At 42.4% G+C, this 21,954-nt stretch overlaps 1 protein-coding gene across 2 annotated transcripts in view; it reads left to right on the forward strand.

The window, feature by feature from the left end:
* Positions 1 to 8: 8 nt before the first annotated feature.
* Positions 9 to 21,954, forward strand: part of AIDA (axin interactor, dorsalization associated) — a 31,705-nt gene continuing 9,759 nt past the window's right edge. The window contains exons 1-7 of one of the 2 annotated variants that reach the window (XM_086745888.1): positions 9 to 199; positions 4,215 to 4,284; positions 11,106 to 11,159; positions 13,331 to 13,385; positions 19,348 to 19,411; positions 19,841 to 19,947; positions 21,690 to 21,701. In XM_086745888.1, coding sequence (XP_086602014.1) covers positions 90 to 199; positions 4,215 to 4,284; positions 11,106 to 11,159; positions 13,331 to 13,385; positions 19,348 to 19,411; positions 19,841 to 19,947; positions 21,690 to 21,701 — 472 coding nt within the window. In that variant the 5' untranslated portion in view covers positions 9 to 89. The remainder of the gene's footprint in view (positions 200 to 4,214; positions 4,285 to 11,105; positions 11,160 to 13,330; positions 13,386 to 19,347; positions 19,412 to 19,840; positions 19,948 to 21,689; positions 21,702 to 21,954) is intronic. The other variant, XM_086745889.1, reaches the window with a different exon arrangement.

Here is a 21,954-nt window from a genome sequence, read left to right on the forward strand (position 1 = left end):
GGGGCTGGCGGGAGCGGCTGCCCGGCGGGAGCGGCTGCCCGGCGCGGTGCCCCGTCCCGGGGTGAGCATGGTGCCCTAGTGCTGGGGCTATGTCGGAGGCGGCCCGGAGCCTCCTGCAGCGCTGGGGGGCCAGCTTCAGGAAAGGCACCGACTTCGATTCCTGGGGGCAGCTGGTGGAAGCGATCGACGAGTACCAGATGTGAGTGCGGGGGCGGGCGGCTCCCGCCGCTGCCCCGCCGGTCCCCGGCATGGCCCCAGAGCCCCGTGCGGGGGGTGCGGGGAGCGGCCCCCGGGCAGGGCGGGGCAGGGAGGGGGGAGCCCCCGCCGGGCCTAGGCCGCGGCCCCCTTCACCCCTTGGGCCCCGCCGGCGGGTCCCCCGCCGTTACATAAGGCGCGAGGCCGTGGGTCGGGGTGTCCCCCAGGCGAGGAGGGGCGGGGGATACGAGGGGGTAGGGGGTCGGCCGAACCCTCTGGGAGCCGCCCCGCCGAGGCCGCCGGTCGGTGGCGAGGGGCGAAGCGGGAGGCGGCCCGCCCTTCTGCGAGGGTGGCAACCGGCTGGCGTGGGGCTGCGGGGCCCCCGGGCGTGGGCCGTCGGGGCGGTTGGCTGGTGGAGCCCCATGGCGATGAGCACCCGTGTCCCGGGGTACCCCCATCCCATTGCCCTGTCCTCCGGGGCATCTGCTTGGGGCGCAGGAGGGACCCGGTTGAGGCAAAGGGACTGCCGAAGCATCAGCCTTACCCTCAAAAACCCCAGGGAACCCTTCAGGCTGAAAATAGGTCCATTCCACGCTTGTGTGCTCTGCCCCTGATGAAACCAGAGTGGGAGAGCAGGGAACTCGATGGTGGGAGGGCAGCCACTGGCGCAGCCCCAGTTAGCTTGGCTTGCACTGGATGAGACCACAGCATCCATGAACCCCATGGTATCAGACAAGTATTAGCACTGTAGGGCACTGTTGATGGTATCCTTAGAAAAATACCTGGTAGCTTTAGCCAAGTGCTCTCCTCTAGTGGAATCATAGAACGGTTAGGGTTGGAAGGGACCTTTAAAGGCCATCTAGTCCAACCCCCCTGCAAGGACCAGGGACATCTCCAAACAGATCAGGTTGCTCAGAGCCCCATCCAACCTGGCCTTAAATGTTTCTGGGGATGGGGCACGTGCCACCTCTCTGGGCAACCTGTTCCAATGTTCCACCACCCTCAGTGTAAAAAATCTCTGCCTTATGTCCAGTCTGAATCTACCACCTTCAATTTAAAACCATTATCCCTTGTCCTGTTGCAACAGTACTCTGTTCACCATGAAGATGAAAGCTATTTCCTTGTTATCTGAGTGTTGCGGGCTAAGTTTCTTATGGTGAATTTTCTGAGAGAAGTCCAGAAGGTTTGCACATGTTCCCCAAGAGAAAGTCAGCCGAAAAGATGCTCTCTGAGAGATCTTCTAGTGCTATTCAGAACTATCCAAGTTATGGGCTGTAACCACACTGGCTACCAGTTCAGTGGCCATTCAGAATAACTAGAGTGCTGGCCAAGTACAGCATAGTCATGAGATGCTATAATCTCATCGTTAAAGTCCAGTTATTTGTAGTTTGCTGATGGTCTTTAGAGCAGGGCAAGCTGTTACTACAAACCTTGGCACAGGGATGAAAAGAAGTCCTCTCCCAGATCTGTATCTCAGAAGAAAAAAAAAAAAAAGAATAATTGGAAAGTAAAAGAAGTTAATTTTAATAATTGCCCTTATGTGCATATCTACAAGGAGTCCAGTAGGATCCTAATGCTTCAAACCATCTTGGCAGTCTCAACAGTCAGTTTCATGTAATGATGTTTCTTCAGAATGAAAAGTCTTCAGGCTTCTCATTCTGAGCTCACTTCATTAAGAAGTAAGGTCACTGAATGTTCATTCACAGTCCAGTTTGAGAGTTGAAGTATAACTTTTGTTCTTTTCCTCCCGGGATCTCTTGCATCTGACAAGAACTGAGGTGATCTTGTGCTTTATTCTGACTTTGGAGCAGTGTGATATCTTTGTAGGAAGGCTTCTCTTGGGTAGTAGTATTGTAAGCTGCTCCTGCAAGGCTTATCAGTGAGTTTCTGCTGAATGGAGTAGTCATCAGCAGATGAACTCTGGTTCCAAGAGGGAGAAGAAAGGGGAGAGAAGATCAAAGGATAACAGAGAGATATTTCCTAGGAAGGAGCAGAACTTTTTCAGTGTGTATATCTGCTTCTTGTACATACAGCTGGCATAAATTAATAACTATTTCAATCTATAGGGTAGAAGCTGCAAATAAGAAGCACTTACATACTTGGCTGTAGCTCTGGAGAGACATAACAGCATGACTTTATAGTGTTGCCCTCTCAAATGGCAACCTGAGGTGGGATGAACAAGTTTGTTGCTGCAGTTGGACAGGCGCTGCTGGTGTTGGCAACATCTGTACTGGTCAACACAGGGAGGCTGGGGAAAAGCTGGTTACAGTGAGCTTGCTGACACTGAGAAAGATCTTCCCGTGTCTAAACTAGTTCATTCCATGGATTTAACGGCTGCTGAAAAACACAATTATTTGTCTCCCATGTCCAGGGACCTACCTCTGCTCAGGTCTTTCTGTTACTCCTGGAAGTGCAGGAAGCTTGATGCAAAGATTGGCTCTTTTTCATTCAGGTGCTTACTCATGCAAGACCCCTCCGAGCTGTCGGCAGTGCCTTCCCTGTTGAATGTCTCCATCTGTGGAATTTGGTCTGATCTGACTTTGAACAAGCTTCAAGTGAGATGCCAGAAGTGTTTATTTGGATTAGAGCGGGCTTTTTTTTTTAATTAGTGACAAATGGAAAGAGGGTTGTGTTACTGATGCTTTTGGAAATTTTAATACTGTGATGCTGCCTGTTGTGGATGGCATATTGCTGCTATGGTGATATGTTTTCTTAAATCGCTGCTTTTAAACGCCCTGACTGCATATCCTGTGTATCACGTCGGCGGGGTGATAGGGAAGGAGTGTATATTTAGGTTCAAGTGTGTTTGTGCTTTTTGTCTTTTCTTGGCCACCATCTTCCCCCCTTTATGAAGGGAGACAACACCACTGAGTTGTGTAGTTACCTTGTCCTGTTTGGGTGTGTTTTCTCTGCTGCTAATTAAAAACTGCAGTAGCCTCAATCCTTGTATCTTTTTAATAGAGCTTATTTTTAGGAAAAGCAAAGGAATAATTGAGTTCTGGTTTTTGTTTCTGACACAGGCTTTGACAGTAATCTGTTCTGGTGTATGCATCTTGCTGTATGTATTTTAACCCCCTCCCCCCAAAAAAAACAGGCTAATGCCCACTGAATCCCTTTAACAATGCAGACTTGTGAGGTTCCAGATGGAAGTGTATTGCGATGCCCCGAGTACTGCTGGTGTCCCTGTTTTTTCCCTCCACCCCCGTCCCTGCTCCTCCTCTGCTTTTTTTTTTTTTTTTCTAAATTCTTTACAGGGAATGGCAACAATTGCGCAGAGGTTTTGCTTGTTTAATGTTCTCCTTCCTCCCCGGACGGAAACTGTAACTCTTCCCATAGCTTCCCTCTCTAGCTTCCTTTCGCTTTCTCGAGCTGTTTGCTTACTGCTACTTTCCAAACCCCTTGGTACTCCTGTCTCCGTGGTGACAAGGGGTGGGGTCTCTGCTCCACATGTGATGCTGACAGGGCAAATGTGAGCTGATGCACCCCGGCAGCCTGGGCCAAGCTGCCCTGCGCCTGGGTTCCAGTGCTGGGAGAGCTTGTGGCCGTCGCCTAGGATGCCCGCAGCCATGCCTCCTGGCAAGCCACCTTGGCTCAAACTCTCCCCGTGAAATAAATGCATGTACCACAGTGGGCCTTCACAGGGCGTACAGTTTGTTGTTATAAAATAAGGGGATGAGGAAAGGGAAAAGGTCAGTGCTTATAAAAGGGCCTGTTGGCTAGAAGGACCTTCTTACCTGTTCTCCCTTCATGATACATTATATATGTAGTTTTTCCTGCCTAATGTGGTTGCATACTTTGTCCATCTTCTGTTTTGGGTTTGTTTGTTTGGTTTTTTGTTTTTTAAGTATGGCATTCCATGGTTATAGAAATCTTTGTTAAAAAAACAACAACAAACCATTTGGAGCAGCAGTCTGTGGACCTTCTGGCTGATAGGTTTTCTGGAGACTGGAGGGTGTGTGTGTTTCTGTGTTGTGTTTCCACTCTACAATTTTTTTTTTTTTTTTTTCACTCCCATCCAGATTAGCAAGGCATCTACAAAAAGAGGCGCAGTCTCAGCACAACAACTCGGAATTCACAGAAGATCAAAAGGTGAGTATTGCTGTTTGCTCAGTCAAGGAGCTTGACTTGTTGATGTGTGTTATGTGGGGTTTTTTTGTTTTTTTTTTTTTATCTCACAGACCAGAGCCTTATGAGACCTTTTTTCCTCCCTTAATATATGCAAACAGAAACAGATCCCAGCATGGGTAAAACAGTTACTGTCATTAGATGTGACAGATGCTCTACTGTGTGATATTGAATGTCATCCATGCCAGCCAGAGTTCTTCATAACCTGGGTGTTTCTTTTTTTGGGTGACCTTTTGATAATTTGCTTATACAACGTTAGCACAATTTACGTTGTGAAGTCTGAATACAAAACATCTTGAACTGCAGACGTCAAGGGTGTGTGAGGAGGATGTTAGCTTAACATGTAACACCTGACTGGGAAGAGTCCTGGCAGAATACTCCCTGATAGTCTCTTAGAATGTTGTTTGTTTATAATCTTTCAAAATACTGAAATTACTTTACTCCCTCCTCCCGCCCCTCAGTTGAAAACTATTTCTAGCCTCAGCATCATGTTAATGCAATTCTGTGACAGGATTTAAGAGGAAAGTGCTAGCTGAGGTCTCATACACTCAAGCATTTTCAGCAAAATAAAATCTTTTGAGATGTGAGGCCCTGATAAATTTTCATATCTTGTATAAAGGCATGTTTTTCTTAGGAATACCAAATTAGGGAACCCCTATATTTCCAGATTTCCAAGTCATAAGATCACTTGTTTGAGCAATGGTATTGCCTGAAAACTGACATTTGCTAGCCCAGAATCTCACCTATGTTAACCGGGTGCTAGAGTAATGGGATCTGTGTTTGGAAACTTTGGTCCCGAAAACAGGTCCTGGCTGCAGAAATTGGTGATGATCTTGATGCGCCTAAAGAAACTCATTACAAAGAAATACGCCTTTACATAGAGTCTGACAGAGGTTTGTAACTCTTTCCTTGACATGTACCAGTAAGAAAAGCAAAGAGCTGGTTTTCTATGTTCTGTTTACCTTCTGCAAAGAAGATGAGGCTCATGATAGTCTTAAACCTAGTAATTCTCCAAATCTTGGAGAAGGATTTCGTCTGCCTTTCCTGAACTGAAGGCTTGGGAGCTTTGTTAATGTTGGACAGCTGTTTACTCTTTGATTGTTTCTGCTCTTTATCCCTTGCTGGTAGCGTTCTGCATCATTCTCAGCTATAGTAATCTTTACTGCATGTTTCCCCTCTGTGGATACTTTAAAAAATATGGTTACTTCATGAAGGCAAACCTGGTAATCTCACTTCTGGAGGCATCATCTCTGGTGAGTAAGGGAACCAGAACCACACAGGACTTTGCTTCCAGATATTCCCTGAGTCTTGTGGAAAGGACCTTGGACCAGACTGTGGAAGTGAGTGAGGTCAGCAGTGACGGAAGGCCTGGGGGGCTCAGGAAGCAGCAGTAACTGACCTCAGATGTTAGATGCGCAACTGTGATCATGTCTTAAGGCAACAGTCTTCTGAAAAGAAAAAACAAGGAGTGGCTGTTTTGGATCCTTGCAGAGTGATACCTGTTTCTAAAGCTGATATAACTTTGACATTTACACAGTTTGCTTTTTTTTTTCTGTGATCAGCAAGGGGCTGATGCGGTAAAACTTTGAGCCTCATTCTCAAATGGTGATGCCTATTTCATTAGCCACGTACACAGCTGAATTCCCCAGCATTTTGAGAGAACACTCTATTTCCTTCTGCTACCATGAGGAATACTAGTCACAACAAAAATAAGTGTCTTGCTGTTGCTTTGAAAGAAGCACTTAAAACTCTGTACAGCAAAAATCTTTGAGTCTGATGTTAAGCTCCTTGCTGTTCTGGTTTTCCCTATTTCTGCAGGACCTCGGCCAGTATAATCTAGTGATCGTGACCAATTACTGTCATCACTAGTATCATTCACTTGGTGTGTAGCAGTAGTTTAGGATGCTTCTGGGTTTTCAAGCAGTTTGGTTAAATAGAAGTGTATCTTCTCTCTCACCACCCTTCAAAAAAATCTACATACCGAAACAGCTACTTTTGTTCGGCTAAGTTCCTGCCAATGCATCCACCGGCATGCTATTTCCTCCTGGTTCTGGAAAGTCTCTTTCTCTAATATCTTGTCTTTCTGAGGTTCTTTATGTCTTATAAGAGCCACCTCTTTACTTTTCTGAATGTAGAACAGTATGTAAACTTCAGGGTTTGTTTATCTGATGACCGAGGCTGCGCACAGAATTTAATAGATTGAGAAGGCAAGGCTGTGAAGCAAATTATGATTTCCAGTTGCTTGATCTACCCTCATTCCAGTCTTTGTGTAGATTTACAGTTAGCTGTTTTCTCAAGGACCATACGTACTGCTGAGAATTACTATGAGGCTGTCATTGTTTCTTACTCGACATACTGTGTGGGGAAAATTAATTTCAGCAGCAATTCCTCTGTGCCAAGGGAAAACGACTAGCTTTACAGCTACAGGTAAAGGACAAGGCTAGGCTCAAATCTTTGGCCTCATCTGTCAGTATAAACTTTTACCATATTTGGGTTTATTTCATGCATCACAGGTGGTGTTACAGTGCAGATATGGCCACACCATAATTGATGGTATGTTACTGCTAATGTAATCATACAGTCTGGTAATCTAACAAGGCTTGACAGATACCACCAATTTCTTTTCTAGGCGTACTGTGAGCCAGTTATCATTTGTCTTATAATAAATGCGTTGTTTGTAGTAAGATTTCAGACTTTTAAATATTAATATCTTGCCTTTTTGCTCTTGAGCTGAAGAGTCTGGTTTGAAACACTGTATGCTACTTCCCTTAATAGAGCAGACTAGTCTCCAGAATTTGCTGTTCATTTCTTGATTTTCAGCTTCTGCAGGGTTGTTGTCTTATATGTACTGCTGAACGTAATTCTAGAGTTTTAGTCCTTAGGGAAGGCACTGTCTTGACTTGGGTAGCTGACAGTGCTGAAACTTCATTAATGATTGTGACTTTTGTTGAAGAATTTCTCTGCAGATAAATACTGTAAACAACAAATCATTTTGTTTAAATCTAGTCACCCCACAACAGCTTTAAGGAGGCTGTGTAACAACTTAATCACGTAGAGGCTGTGTGTATGGAGTAGTAACAGATATGATTACTGATGAATTTACCTTAGTCTTCACATCTGCATCCTGCTGTTCTTTATTTTACCTTAATTCTATAAAAATCCTGTCTTCATTCATGATCAGCCACTGTGTTTTGCTACATGAATTGTTCCAGTTGGGTTTGGCCGTGGTTATCAGCTTGCCTCCAGCTACAGTTACTCTCACCCAGTTCTCTATGCAATAAATGTGACCTTTAAAGCCCTCTTCTAACCGCAGTTGTTGCTTCTAGTGTGACTGTTTTTGTGCTCGGCAGAGTTTTCTGCAGTATTAGAAAATCATGCTGCTTTTTTTTTTTTTTTTTTTTTTTTTAATGCAATGGTAACTTGCTGAAACAAGAGCACTGTTGAACAGTCTTAGCATGATTCATTAAACTACTGGTCTCCTAACAGCCTAGACCTCTCTTTAAAGCCAAACTCTGCTCTGGCTCTGTATTTATGCAAACATCTTTGACTGCATTACAGTTAGCACAGTCATTACTCACACAACTGCACTGAAGAAACCTTGACTATGAGATCAACTGACTTTTTCTAATCATGAGTTTACATAAAACTGAGTCTTAACTATTTTAAACTAGCAAAGTTAATTATGGCTTCAGTCTTTCTAATGAGATGCAGAATGTTTTCCCTGCTGCAAAAAGGAGCTTTTGCATGGGATAACTGCAGCTGAAAATGATAGCAGTGTTTAGCTGCATTTTTAACTTTTGGGTTGGGTGTGGTCCCTTAAAAAAATAGTTATGAATAATGCCTGCTGGGAGCTTGCCATATTTCAATAGATTCCATATAAAACCTATTCTTTACTATTTTAAGACTCCAAAATTCTCTTCAATTAATCTGTTTCTATAGCCATTATTGCCCCTCAGCACCCAGGTGCCAGAGGACACACATTTTTGTATTGCTGTTTGTCCTGTAAGGAGGTACCTAGTTCAGACGGTTTTAAGAAGACACAGTTACGAATCAGCAGGTTGGGAACAGGCTTGTTGCTGAGCTTATCAGTGAATTGACAAAGGAGACAAGGGTTGAGCAGTGCTTCTTGAGACCTCATTTATGGTGTGGGTTTAATGCTCTGCATGTGAGATGAGGAGGTGAAGAGCGACATGAAAATCTGTTTACGTTCTGATTGCCTGGTGGGGCACAGAGACTGTGTGCTAGGACCCTGCGAACTCGTAGGCCTCTTTCTGCGGTGCAGTCAGAGGGGTTTTCATCTAATGTGGAATGGGCATGCTCTTTGCTCAGCAGTCAACACCCAAACCATCGGAACAGCTGGGTTTTTGGAAATGTTAGAGCTGCAGTCAAACCTCAGAGGTTTCCCCTCCCTTCCCTAGGGAACCTCTGGATTCCTTTCTTTTACCCATTACTTCACACCTTCCTCTTAAAGATTCTACCTTTGCAAATGTGCCTTTCCAGATGTTCTCGAATATAAAAAGGAATTCCTTTTGTTATGCTGCAGCTGATTAGATGGATGCATTCTCACCCTAGGGCCTGAGACTCTCCTTTAGTACTGCTTGGTGTCCTCCTATCCAGTCTGAAGGTAGATGTAAATCCACAACACAATGTGGGTCTGAAAGTGTGAAAATGAATCCAGGACTGCACGTACTCCTTTTTAAAAAAATCTCTGGTTTTCCAAGCTATACTGGAGGTCCAACTACAGGTCTCTGTTATGTAGCAGAATTTATTTTGGGGAGGTAGAAATTTGTTGACTGAACCTAGACTACAAAATGAATGCCCACAGAAATGGAGCTGTAATATTTTTACTCTGCTGTGTTGCATGCAAGCATACGGTCATGTTGCTCTATATTAGAATTCTGAAACTGCACACTGCTGCACATGCTGCATCCTAGGCGGAGGAGAAAACAATGTGTGTCCTGTGCTAATATGCATCACTCACTACTTTCCTGGAAGGTGCTCAAAAGAATTGAATTTTTTATAAGACCTCCATGCAATGGACAGTAATGTAAACTACAAGGATGTAAAGTCTGGGCTAATGGGCTAATGTGAAAGAGCATTTAAGACAAGAGGATATACCAGTTGGGGAGAAATGGCTGTGAAAGCTTTGATGAGCCTGTGGTGGCAGATCAAAATCAAGTATCTGAGGCTTTTACACACTCCAGCTGTTGGCTCTGCCCTTGAGGTATTGATGTCTGTTCTGCTTATGATTCAGCTCCTGAACTCTTTCAACTTTCAGTGTGGTGTAAGGTGAACTGAAACGGAAGCCATTTAGCTTTTAGCTCAGTCTTTCAAAACTAGTGGTGGCCCAGGAGCTCACTGAGGAGTTGTGACACCCCTCTGTGGGAGAGTCAGGGCGGATGACTGGGGAAGGTAGCTGTGAAAGCATGCCTAGTTTTCATCTGCTGCTACAAACCTCTTGGAGCCCTAAAATGTAATCCTCCTTTAAAGGGAAGTTTTTTTGTCTTTTGACTAGTAGCACAGAACTTGCCAGATGCCCACGCTCTTGAAGTTGTTTGATGCTAAGAGTTGTACTCTAGGAAATCTTTTCCTCCCCTTGAATCCAGCTTGAGGGGGAGCTGTTTTTATCCTGCCTGATTTAAAAGGACAGAATGAGTTACAGGTGTGTATTTCAACTTTAATCTTCCTTCTGGGAGAAAAGTTACTTTGAGAATAAACTACTTCTCTTTGTAGCTTCATTGTTGCTGTTTTTCTTGCCTTAAAAATGTTCCAAAGAGCATTTTGGATTATATTTGCCCCTTACCTCTGCACGGGCTCTTAGTTTTTCTTCCCTAAAACCTTTTAGTTAAGGAACAAACTTGTGATGGTCAGGCAAAGCAAAATACACTGTGCGGTTGTGTCCTCTTGATGTCAAGTAATAGAAGTCTTAACTCCTCCTTTCAGCTGGTTATAATAGAAACAAATGTGACTTTCTCGAGCTTCTTATTTTGTGAGACATAAAAGCTTAAGTAACACTGTCTTCAAAATAGCCCACTGCTAGCAGTCTTACTTTGAAGCCTTTCCCTCTCTTCTACATTTTTAAATGAAAATAAGAAATTACTATTCTGCTCAGGGATATTTTAGATAGCTGACAAGTTTGAATCAAAGAATATATTTCATGCTTCACTTAGAGTTTAAATGTCTTAAAATTACAAAAATAGAAAGTTAGAAAAATAATCCGCCTTTATACTTCCTCTCCCACCAAAACCCACAAAAGCAGACTGTGTTTTTTCAGTGCTGAGATACTGGGCTTCTGTAACTTCTAGGGAGGGTTGGCTTGGTCTGCTGAGATTGTAAGCTTGATAGAGGAACTGTAGGCATGACTCCTAAAAGAGCAAATTAGAACAAACCACTCAGGTTCTCAGAAGTTAATACACTGGTTGGTTTGGATTTTTTTTTCCTCTCCCCTATTCCTCAAAGCAGTTGAGTTTATAAACAATTTATGATGTGGTAGGCATTATTACAGTTTCTGCTGAGTGAATGACCCCCCATCTGTGTTGATGAGCTGTGGGAGGGGAGTTCAGTGGCAGATGTCTGTTTCATCTATTGCGCTTTCAGAAAATCTTGCTTGTGTATAAAAAAGCTTTTGATGCTGAATGATCCGGTACTGAATAATAGATCTGAAATCTTCTACAAGAAAAAGCAATTTTTAATTTATATTACAAAATGTGAATATGAAAGGATGTAGTTTCAGTACTAATTTAAGGTATGATTTTTTGTTTTTTGTTTTTTGTTTTTTTTTTCAGAAAACCATAGCTAAAATTGCAACATGCTTGGAACTGAGAAGTGCAGCTTTACAGGTATAGCTATTTTTCTTATGTGACTTCATATTTCAGGTAACTGTAGAGCTTTTTAAAACTTGTGTCTTCAGGCATAGCCAAAACTTCTGAAAACAGAGTGAACAAACCCTTGAACACTTGGACTTACTAGGTTGTCAACATGGTGCTGCAGGTGGCTGCCTTAAGAACCTTTAAGTACTTATATGAGCATGTATTAAGGTTTGTACAGGAATTCAGCCGCAAGTTTTGTATCTTTGATTCTTTGCCTCATTTTCCTCCCTCAGAACTGATTAGTTTGTCTTCCTAACCTGTGTGCAAGGGTAAAAAGATCTCCTGAGTGACCCTTGCACTAATTCAGCCGCTTCACAAATCATCATAGAGCACAAGGAAGAATGTTTATGTAGAATAAAAATTACTTTGCAGCAGTCACAAAAATGGGAAGTGCTGTAGGCAAATATGTGAAAATAATGATTTAGAAGCTACTCTTTGTGCTTTTTTTTTTTTTTCTGGACAGAAAGTAGATGTCATGGAAATTAATTTCTTTTTCTCTCAGCACAATCTTATCCCCAGAACAAAAGGCAAGTGAGAGACATTTCCGAAAGAGTGTGGGTGGGGGAGGGATGAATCAACTAAAGCAAAGTTTGGGTAACCAAATTACTTTTTTACATACAAAGAGTGGTGACAGGCAAATTTTGCACCAGGTTACTCATGACAGCGTTCCCGAGTACTTCATGTTGCTGTACGAGGTGCAGCAGCTCCATTGTGCTGCCTTCAATTGTCTGAGAGGCTGGGATACAGTGACAATTTAGGCAGCATGCTGGAGCTGGACTAATGAGGTGGGGGCTGACTGGTCTCGATGCTGTGCCGTGCTTGAAGAGTTATTTGATTAGCTCTACCTATATTTCTATTTTGATCTAACCTGGGATGTTTGAACAGCATTGCACTTGTTCTGCGTGCTGTGACTTTGTGATGAGGGCAGGCATGTTTGATTGTGGGACAGCTTTGTGGGTCAGGTCACATCTCAGAGCAACAGCAGAAGATGCAGCAGCAATCTCATAACTTGCCAAACTGAAGAGACAATGTCTTACAAAAACAGCCTTCCTTATGTTGGTTCCCCAGCAGTAACTCAAGGATTTTATAACCTCGTGTGAAGATACTAGAATTTCTCATCCACTTCACTTTGGGGAGTATTTTACTTGCTGCAGTTTTGTTATGATTTCTTAGCAGAGATTAAAGCATCTAATGAGTGTGGTCATCTTTTCCCGTTCTTCTAACAGTACGGGTATAGCTGCTTTACTGTCCTTCTGTAGTCTTGCAGAAGGTCCCTGTCAACACTTGGGCAAAATCAAGAAAAAAAATCTATCAGGCCTTAAAGAAATGTTGAAAACAATGAGTAATCTTAAGAGTTGCCAAGGGTGCAATTGCACAACAGGAAAGACCTGATCCTCTGCCTAGAAGAGGATGTCCAGTGTCAATTCTCTCATTTGCACCACTTTTCTTACGCCAGTTCTGCCACTTGTCATTTCAGAATAGGCTAGGTCAGCTTGCCAAACTGTCAGTGAACTACCTCAGAATAAAAAAAATTAAAAACTTTTCTGTTGAGTTAGTAAGACAAATAGGCTTACTGAGAAGCAGACCTATGCTACAGCCAGGTGAGGAAACTGCATCATCAGAACAGGAGAAAGGAGAGATGAGAATCCCTCTTCAATTTCCAGTGAGCTCTTACCTGATTGTTTTGTCAAGCTCATCCTGTATACTCTGATGTCTGCCAGTGTTACAGTGTTGGATGTGTGTCTCAAACTGTGAATGCTCCTGTTGGAGCATCACTTTGCAGTGCAGTCTTACAGCTGAGCAGCTTCAGAACAACATGATTGGGGAAGAATTAAAACAAGTCCCTCTGTCTTAATGTTCCTGTGTGTAGTAAGTGTGAAAGACCAAATAGTTGCTTTAAAATTATTTATCTTGCATTAGAGCTTGGAACATGGGATAAGTTTGTTCGCAATAAACTTTCTGCCTCACCTGTGAACCTAACCTCTCTTGGGGAGATTTTGATGTTTTTTAGGATGTAGCTTTGGAGTAACTTGGTATGCTTGAACAAAGCAAGCAGCTTGCATGCTTATTCTACGATATAGTAGCTCTGTCTGGGGGGAAGGTGCACACTAACTTCTAACTCTTTCTTTGTAATGTCCTAGTCCACCCAATCACAGGATGAATTTAAGCTTGAGGATCTGAAGAAGTTGGAACCAAGTAAGTAGTGTCTTCTATTAAGTGAGTGACGTTTATCATTACAGCATCATGAATACTGAGTGACCACAATGTGGTTTGACAGTAATGCTGATTTTAGGTGACTCTTCCAAATAACTGTTACCACATAGACATAACTTGATGTGTATTAAGGAAAGTAACATGGGTAACTTAAAATTATAGTAGTCCTAATGTTTCAGATAATGTGTTTGTCTCTGTTTTTAAATAAGTAATTCTTTGGGTGCTGCTAATTTTTGCACAAAATAGTAATTTAAGCTATCAGTAGTGCAGTATATAATCAGCTGGAAAATTTACCTGCACATTTCTTATTTGAACTGAATTTCAAAGCTTTGCGGTCTTCCTCCTTGCAGCACAAATTTTATTTTTTCTTCTGAAAATATTTAACTTGTGCTCATGGTAACCAATCACCTGTCTCCTACCACTGTAATGCTACCAGACTAACAAAGTTAGGAGTCAAAAGTGAGGATGTGAGTCAGTCTTTGAAGGGTTTTGTATGATGTTGTTTTTTCCCAACTGATCCTGGGTCAGTTCTTGGTATGTCAATCCAGAAATAACTTTCTCATGTAGGAAGTATCTATTGATCAGCTACATTTTCCTTCCCCTAACACAGGCTGCTTTATTCTCAAAGCACTCTTCTGATCAGAGCTTCCACATATAAGCAATATTATCCTGAATGCTAATATTACTGCTATTCTTGAGGAACAGGAGATGTGGAAGAGCTTTTTTCATGCTGGCAAAAGCTGGTTTTATTTTGCTCCTGTCACAATTGTATCATTAAGGGGAGCTTTGGGGATAAACATGATGGGCAGGCAAGTGTTTCCACTTCATGAATAAGCTGAGCTTGTCTGCAGTCCCGTTCTCTAAGTAGCTGGCACAGGATCCTACAGGGAAGCTTGTCAAGAAGCAGGGCGTTGAATTGAGCTTCCTAATTTCTCTACCAAAACATAGAGTCCAAACGCTTTTCAACTGTTCCCTGAAAATTGAAAGTGAAGGTGTGTTACATGACCGCTAGTCTGTGAAGACTGTAACTCAGGAAAGGCCTTAACTATGTGTTGGAACTATTAGGTCTTTCTCAATCCACATATTGCATGTGGCCTCTGCATCCTCTGATTTGGGATTATTTTGTATAGATACTCCTGCTCTCTGTTTACAAAGTATTTTAAGTGTTGTGATAATTTAATGACTGGATTTTAGACTCCATTGTGCAAATGCCCTGTGGGTGACTGAACTATGGAAGAGAGAGAGGAATCATGTTTTAATTGATCAAACTTCTACCAATCAAAGGAAGTGACTATTGAAGAGTTTAGTCAGAATTTACATTCTGCCGACAGACTTAAAGCTTTCTTTAGAATGCCTCTTTTTCTTAAAAGGCAAAATTTCAATTACAGTACAACAGTCCTGTTGCTTGTCTTGCCTTCCATCAGAGAATTGTGTTTTATCTGTCAAAAAAACCTGTCTAACAGTGTGAAGTGCATTCAGCCCCACGCCTCATACTACAAGCATCTATATTAGAACTGAGAAAGAGTTCCTGGCCATCAGTTTTCAAAGACACTGAGTTATTTTCCTTGGAGGAGAATCAGTGCTGCTACAAGAACAATTGAACATTGATGTTCTTAATGCTGCTATCTGACTTGGATTGTTCTGGCCTCTTTCTGTCTGAATTGTGCCTTTGTTTTGTGGTTTTTAAGTATATCTTGAATAGAGTAAATCTTAAATCAGGCCAACACTAGCCATTTCATAAAATACACTATGAAGTGTTTTAATTTGTGTGCAGTCAATTTTCTCTTGCCTTCCACCAGAAAAAGCTAAAAAAAAATCTGGGCTGGCAATGCAAATAAGTGGTTCTTTTATTAGGTCAAGCCATTCTGTTAGGGTGGGAGGAAAACAGCTATTCACACAATTTGGCTTGTTTTAATTACTTTTGTGCCTGAAGCTGTCAAAGTGGCAGAGAAACTTGGTTTGGGTGTTGTTATAACAACCAAGGCCCTTAGATTTAACTTTTTTTTTTTTTTCTTTTCCCTTGCGTTGTCAAGTTCTAACTTTTCCTACTTAAGCTTGCATTTCGTGCTGCTTGGAAAGGGAAGCAGTTGGCTGGTTTTGTTTCTTTATAGGATTTGTCACTGAATCTTTTGTGCTAGAATAGTGCTACAGGAGGGTCCATACATACAAATAGTTCTTTTGAGACTACACTGTGTGAAATCATTGCTAACACACTGTATCTCCCGAATCCTTTCTCGTGGAAGCTTATACCAATGTTATAATACACATTTCAAATGGATAGGCTGGGACATCCTATGTGCCTGTGTTCATGTGTGATAAATCTAGCCACTAAGGGACTAGTTTCAAACTCAGTGTATATGTGTTATAAGAGAAGTACGTGCTGGGTTGTACCGAGGAGCCCGATATCTGAATTATTTTGTGTTGTCTATTAAAAAACAAAATGAAAAACCCAACAAACAAAAACTGGCACAGGTGTCATAGGCTGTCACTAAAAACCTAAATGGACAGTGGTGGTACCAAGTTGGTACATACTGATATGCTGTTCATGTTGATACTTTCTTTTAAAATCTTTTGAGAGAGAGCTAACTGCTGATAAAGTCGATGTGATTTTGTCCAGTGTCACAAAAGAAAAGGCAGCTTCTGCACAAGAGCCTGAAGAACAGTGTTTTAAAAAGATTTCTATCAGAAAAGCAACATAAATGGAGGCAATGATGCCAGGATCTGCCCATTAGTTACACAGGTGGAGAGCTTTCTGTGAATCATGTTCTCACCAGCATTACAGAGGGGAAGTGCGCTTTCTCCCAGGGGCGATATGTTTTTGAAAACAAAAAAAAAAAGCCCAAACCAATCTCTTAGAGCTTAGGTGTCTTATGCAGTATTGCAAGGGAGATTCATTCCTGTTTATTGTAACCTATTGCGCTTTTTCTGTGATCTGGTTATTTTTTTTTAAATCCACTTAGGTGGACTTAGGTGTAAAGAGGATTTTCGTTTTCCTCAAGTAATGATTGTTGCATTGCCGTTTTATTGGTTTGCTTTTTGTTTGTGATGTTGAAAAAGTATTTCACCAGTCTGAGTGCTGTAGATACACTTCTTACCCTGATAATGTTTAAAGGAGCACTTCAGTAAATCACCATATTATAACTTTGCAAAATTATTTGTTATTAGTGATGAGACAGAGTTGAAGGCCTTCTAAAAACTCGATCCACAGCTTTCTGCAGCAAAAGGCAAGTGGTTCTGGATGGTGTGGGAGTGCTGGTGGACAAGAAGCTCAACATAGAATCATAGAATGAGCTGACAATCTGCGCTTGCAGCCCAAAAAGCCAACCACATCCTGGGCCGCATCAAAAGAAGCATGGCCGGTAGGTTGAGGGAGGTGATTCTGCCCCTCTACTCCCACTCTGGTGAGATTCCACCTGGAGTACTGCATCCAGCTCTGGAGCCACCAACATAAGAAGGACATGGGCCTGTTGGAGAAGGTCCAGAGGAGGGCCACAAAGATGATTAGAGGGCTGGAGCACCTCTCCTATGAGGACAGGCTGAGAGAGTTGGGGCTGTTGAGCCTGGAGGAGGCTCTGGGGAGACCTTATAGTGGCCTTCCAGTACCTAAAGGGGGCTTATAAGAAGGATGGGGAGAAACTCTATAGCAGGGCCTGTTGTGAAAGGATGAGGAGTAATGGCTTTAAAATAGAAGGAAACAGATTCAGACTGGACATAAGGAAAAAAATTTTTACATTGAGGGTGGTGGAACACTGGAACAGGTTGCCCAGAGAGGCGGTAGATGCCCCATCCCTGGAAAACATTGAAGGCCAGGTTGGATGAGGCTCTGAGCAACCTGATCTGGTTGCAGATGTCCCTGCTCCTTGCAGGGGGGTTGGACTAAACCTTTAAACTCCCTTCCAGCCCAAACCATTTTGCTACCAACACCGCCAGGCTGTCTGAAAGCAGCGCACGCCCGTGGGCAGGTCTGGTACCAACACCCGTGTGCGTGGCTGCAGCTCTGTGGCAGGAGGGCGTATGCTCAGTCCTGCCTGCAGGCAGCATCAAGATTTGAGGTGCTGTAAAACTGCCTTTTTCCTGTGCTCGCATCGGTGGAGTATTTTGTGCCCTCTAGTGATGACTGAAGTGAATTACTAGAAAGGTTTTTTTTCGGGGCACGTTCATTCACGTAGTGAGAGAAACTGGTTACTGGAAAGAGAGGAATCTGGTGCTTACCAACCTTTGGGAGGTGGGAGGAGAACTACTGTAATTTCTGTTGCTTCTGTATCACGTGCCTATGAACTGTAAGAGATCTTGCTTTACTGAGATTTTTCTGCCAGGGGCAGTTTCACTTTCTGTCTCCCTTATGATGTAGCTATCCAAGAGCTGGGGAATTCTGAGAGTGATAAAAATCCCCTTCTTTTCCTGAACCTCAGCTGCACTGGAAGGTGGCTGTCTGCTAATAATCAGCTGCTTTTCTGTTGAGAATTGGCTGTGATTCTTTGCCACCATGTTGAGAACTGCATTGCTGATCCCTCAGAGCACAAGTCTTTGCAGAGAGAGAGAGACTTGGCACCAGTTTTGTCTGTCATATCTCTGACAAAAGGCAACTTAAAGCTTTTTATGTATATATGTGTTGTCCAGCTGGAATCAGGCAGTACCTAACCTCTCAGGTGGCAGTACAGAAATCAGGAAAAAAATCAGAATGAGCAAAGACTGGAAAGACTTTTTGGGTTCTTCATAGTTTCCCTGAAGGATTCTTTATTTGTTGTAGCATTCAGATGGTGTCTGGTAAGTTAATGATGGAGCCCAGGCTGAGTGATGTGAATATGAAGACAGACAGGGAAGCTGTCCTACACTGGCTGAATTGTAGCGCGCAGACGTAGAGGGGCCTGGAAGTGGTTCCTTAAACTTAACTGGTATTTAAGTACCTCTGGGTATCTGTGTAATCTTAACACTGTTTTAAAACAGTTTTGTTTTCATTCAGTAGTCCTAAGGGGAGATTTTTCAAAACATGCTCTGAAAGAGCTTATTGCAAAGTGAGGCTCAGTGAGAGGACTCAGGTTTTTCTACCTCCCCCTACCCAGTCTGGAATACTCATTGTTTGGTAGGAAAGTGCCTCTCCCTGCAGGTGTTCTCTTGTAAATTTTTAGACCCTTTAGCCATCATGAAATGTGTATTTCTTTCACATGCTTTTGGAAGTTTTGCTTTTACTCATAAATGCTTTTGGAAATGACAGCTAAAGTTGTGGTTACTAAAACTTGAGTAAGTTTCCAATACAAATGGCAAAGCCACTCTCCACTGAATGCTGGGAAGTATAGTTGGTGTCTCTGGGGCTTGATGCTCAGATGCTGCACTGTATCTCTTCTGAATTTTGCCAATCTACTCAGACATCTGAGGGCAGAAAAAAAGAAAAACAATCAAAAAAACCCCATCAGCACCACGGGGGAAAAAAAAGAGCCCAACCCAAAACACGTGCATAAAGAAGCAGGAAATCTTAACTAAGCTATGTGTTAGCAGCATGCTTGAACTCCCATGGTGGCTGTCTGAATGCGCAGCCTACATGTGTGCTTAAGTGTGTCTGTTCTGGAGACTTCAGTCTGTTTGGAGCTGATGCCAGTAACAGCATCACCCTCCTCTTAGTAGCCACCAAAGATTGCTGCCATTACTCTGGGGCCTGTAGCTTTTTCTCGTGATGCTTTCAGTTATTGACATTTTTATCTTCCCTGGCTGTGGTGATTATGTACTGGAGTTAGAGTTAGCCTCTCTGAATGCTATAGTGATATAGCTCTGCTCTTATGTTTAAAATATGAGAGAAGGTTTTTTTTTCTATGATCTGAGTATTTTTTAAATATTTGTATGTGTGAAGATGCTGTGAGAATGGACATAGCTGTGCAAAGTAGTAGAATCAATGATTGTTTATGGATATATATTCTTTTTTTTTTTTTTTTCCCCCTGTTATCTGCAGTCTTAAAGAATATCCTCACTTACAATAAGGAGTTCCCCTTTGATGTTCAGCCTGTCCCGCTCAGGTAAGAGAGAACTGGGTCACCATGTGTACAGATACATATCTGAAAGGGAGCATAGCCTGGGACCTGGTATACATCTGAAAAACTGTAATTTCTAGAGCCACCTACTTTGTGTAAGCTGGTTAATTAAAGAACTTTTGAATTGTTGTCTAGGTACCACTAAAAATCAAGCCCATGCGTTTGGTAAAATCAGGACTTGGTACATTCCTACATCTCTCTGAAATTGCCAGTATTGTCTCTTGGTTTTAGACTCTGTGCTTTCTCTTGGGCTGAGCAGTCTCTGTCAGAGTCTATAGGTACAGGCAGTAGTTAAGTAGTATGAAATGACATTAAAGCATGTTGCCCCTGCTCTATACTCAGATGCTGACTTGTGAGCTGAAAGCCAGATGATGAATGGTCTTTGGTCTCATTCTTCTTTCTCATGTTTTACAGGAAGATTTTAGCACCTGGAGAAGAGGAACACTTGGAGTTTGAGGAGGATGATGAGGAAGGAGGAGCTGGAGCAGGGTCTCCAGACTCTTTTCCTGCTAGAGTTCCAGGTAAGGGCACTAGTCTTGCCATGCCAGCCTATGTAGCATGTGTAAGTTCTGTCTCTGAGAAGCCTCTTTATACACCTGTGATTTGAAAAGTTGGAGTGAGGAGCAACAGGCTAGTATAAACTTTAATGTTGTACTGGAGAACCACAAAGGTGACCATTATTTTTTTTTTTTCTCAGCAAACAATATCTTATTGCAAAACTGTTGAAAACAGTTGTATAGATAACCTGTGAGGGTGGTACCGTCTACCTCAAATAATTAGCCTTTATTACTTGTTCAAACTCAGTATTTTCATTCCATGCACTTTCCTGACTCTACTATGTGAAGTTTTTCAGGTGCGTTCAGATGTAAATTGTGGCAGTGTTTCTCCTGTGAGGAGCATCACATCCTGTTAGAAATGTGATAAATTGTTGCTGGTTATTTTTGTGTTGCATCGTCTGGTGAGACGATGGCTTAGACTAAAGTCAAGTTCTGAGAGGATAAAGAGGGGCAGGGGGTAGCTTTGGTTTTTGATAGCTTAAGTTCTTGACCGTGTAAAAGCTCTCATAGAACTGGATATACCTACAGATTCTAGAGAAGGCCTTCCTGTAACTTCAGCTTTTGACAATTTACCGGGTGAAGAAGTATGATGTTCCAACAGAGGTTCTTTTGGTTCCTGTTGTAGTTTCTCATTTCAGAGCAGGTTGGCAAACTTCCTTTTTCAGAAAGGAGATAACACGTAGGGAAACTAGTACTGGAATTATGGTCAAAAGACCTGGGGTGTTGCATTACTTATGCCTGGAGAAAACATGTCTCTGTCCTTTGACTGGGGCCAATGCATGCTACTGAATGTGATCCCTGGGGGCTGTACTGATGTAGATATGCACAATCTGCAGTTGTTTATGCTAAGCTCACAAATAGGCTATAACATATTGTGATATTTTATTGCTGACATTTACTACCTTGATCCTTCTTATTCACCATGATAAATCCATTTATGAGGGTGCATTCTGTCTGTCCAAAGTACAGCAGTGAGACCTGGAGGAGCTCTTGGTGTGGTGGTGAATCACTAAGGCCGTGACCATTACCACAGTGCCAACAGTTACCTCTCTGCAACCCATTAGAGCTGTATGCATGTAGCGGACATAGAAGCTGTGTGTGTGCTTAAGGAAGAATCTAAGTTGATGATAGACAGTTTGAGTTTACAGTTAAATCATTTTCAAAGAAGTAGAGTAGCCAAATTGGAAAGAGGAGAGGTTTGGGGCACATACTTTCTTATAGAATTATTCCTCAGTAAGAGCATGCTTTTGAGAGGATGTGAAAACCACTCCTGAACTTACTGGTATTTTACATTGTCATCTACTTAATAAACCGCATATCTGACTTCTCTGAATTTTTTTTTTGCATTAAGGTAAACTTCTCTATAGCTAAAATAATCTAAACCCCTAAAGTAGTTTTGTACTACTTGAACAGAGACCTTGTTTCCCCATTGAATGTAAATTAGCAGGGTGTTTCTTACCTAACTGGAGGTTGGTCTGCTGCCCTTTGGGTAATGAGGCTTAAACAAAAGCAGTTTGCAGCCTTCTGGGGTGAGCCTTATTAAGTAAAGTAGACTTTCCATGTTGAATTGATAGAACTGTGTTGCACTCTTTGCTTCTATATGCCTTTAATCCATAGTGCATAACTGTATTGTCTAACTGACCATGGTCTTGTCTTCTACATGCATGGCTTCATCGTTATCACATTGCACCATTCATCTAACCCAGGAGCCAATGAAGGTATGATAACCTTTTAGTATATACAGTTATTCCTTTGATCATATTCATGTAGCTGTGATGTTCTCCATTCAGCTCTTAGTTTCAACCCTCAAAATATGATCTTTGGTAACCGTCATAGTACTAGGCACCTACGTGCTGACTTTCATTTGCCTTCAGTACCAGAAAAAGGGAAGGTCATATGTGGTGACACACCTTGCATAGCTCTCTAGGAGTCCTGCTGTGCTCATAAAGACGTGCAGTGTAGCCAAAGGTA

This window comes from Chlamydotis macqueenii, chromosome 3 (genome assembly GCF_036417535.1).
Source record: "Chlamydotis macqueenii isolate bChlMac1 chromosome 3, bChlMac1.mat, whole genome shotgun sequence".
Classification (NCBI taxonomy): Eukaryota; Metazoa; Chordata; class Aves; order Otidiformes; family Otididae; genus Chlamydotis; species Chlamydotis macqueenii.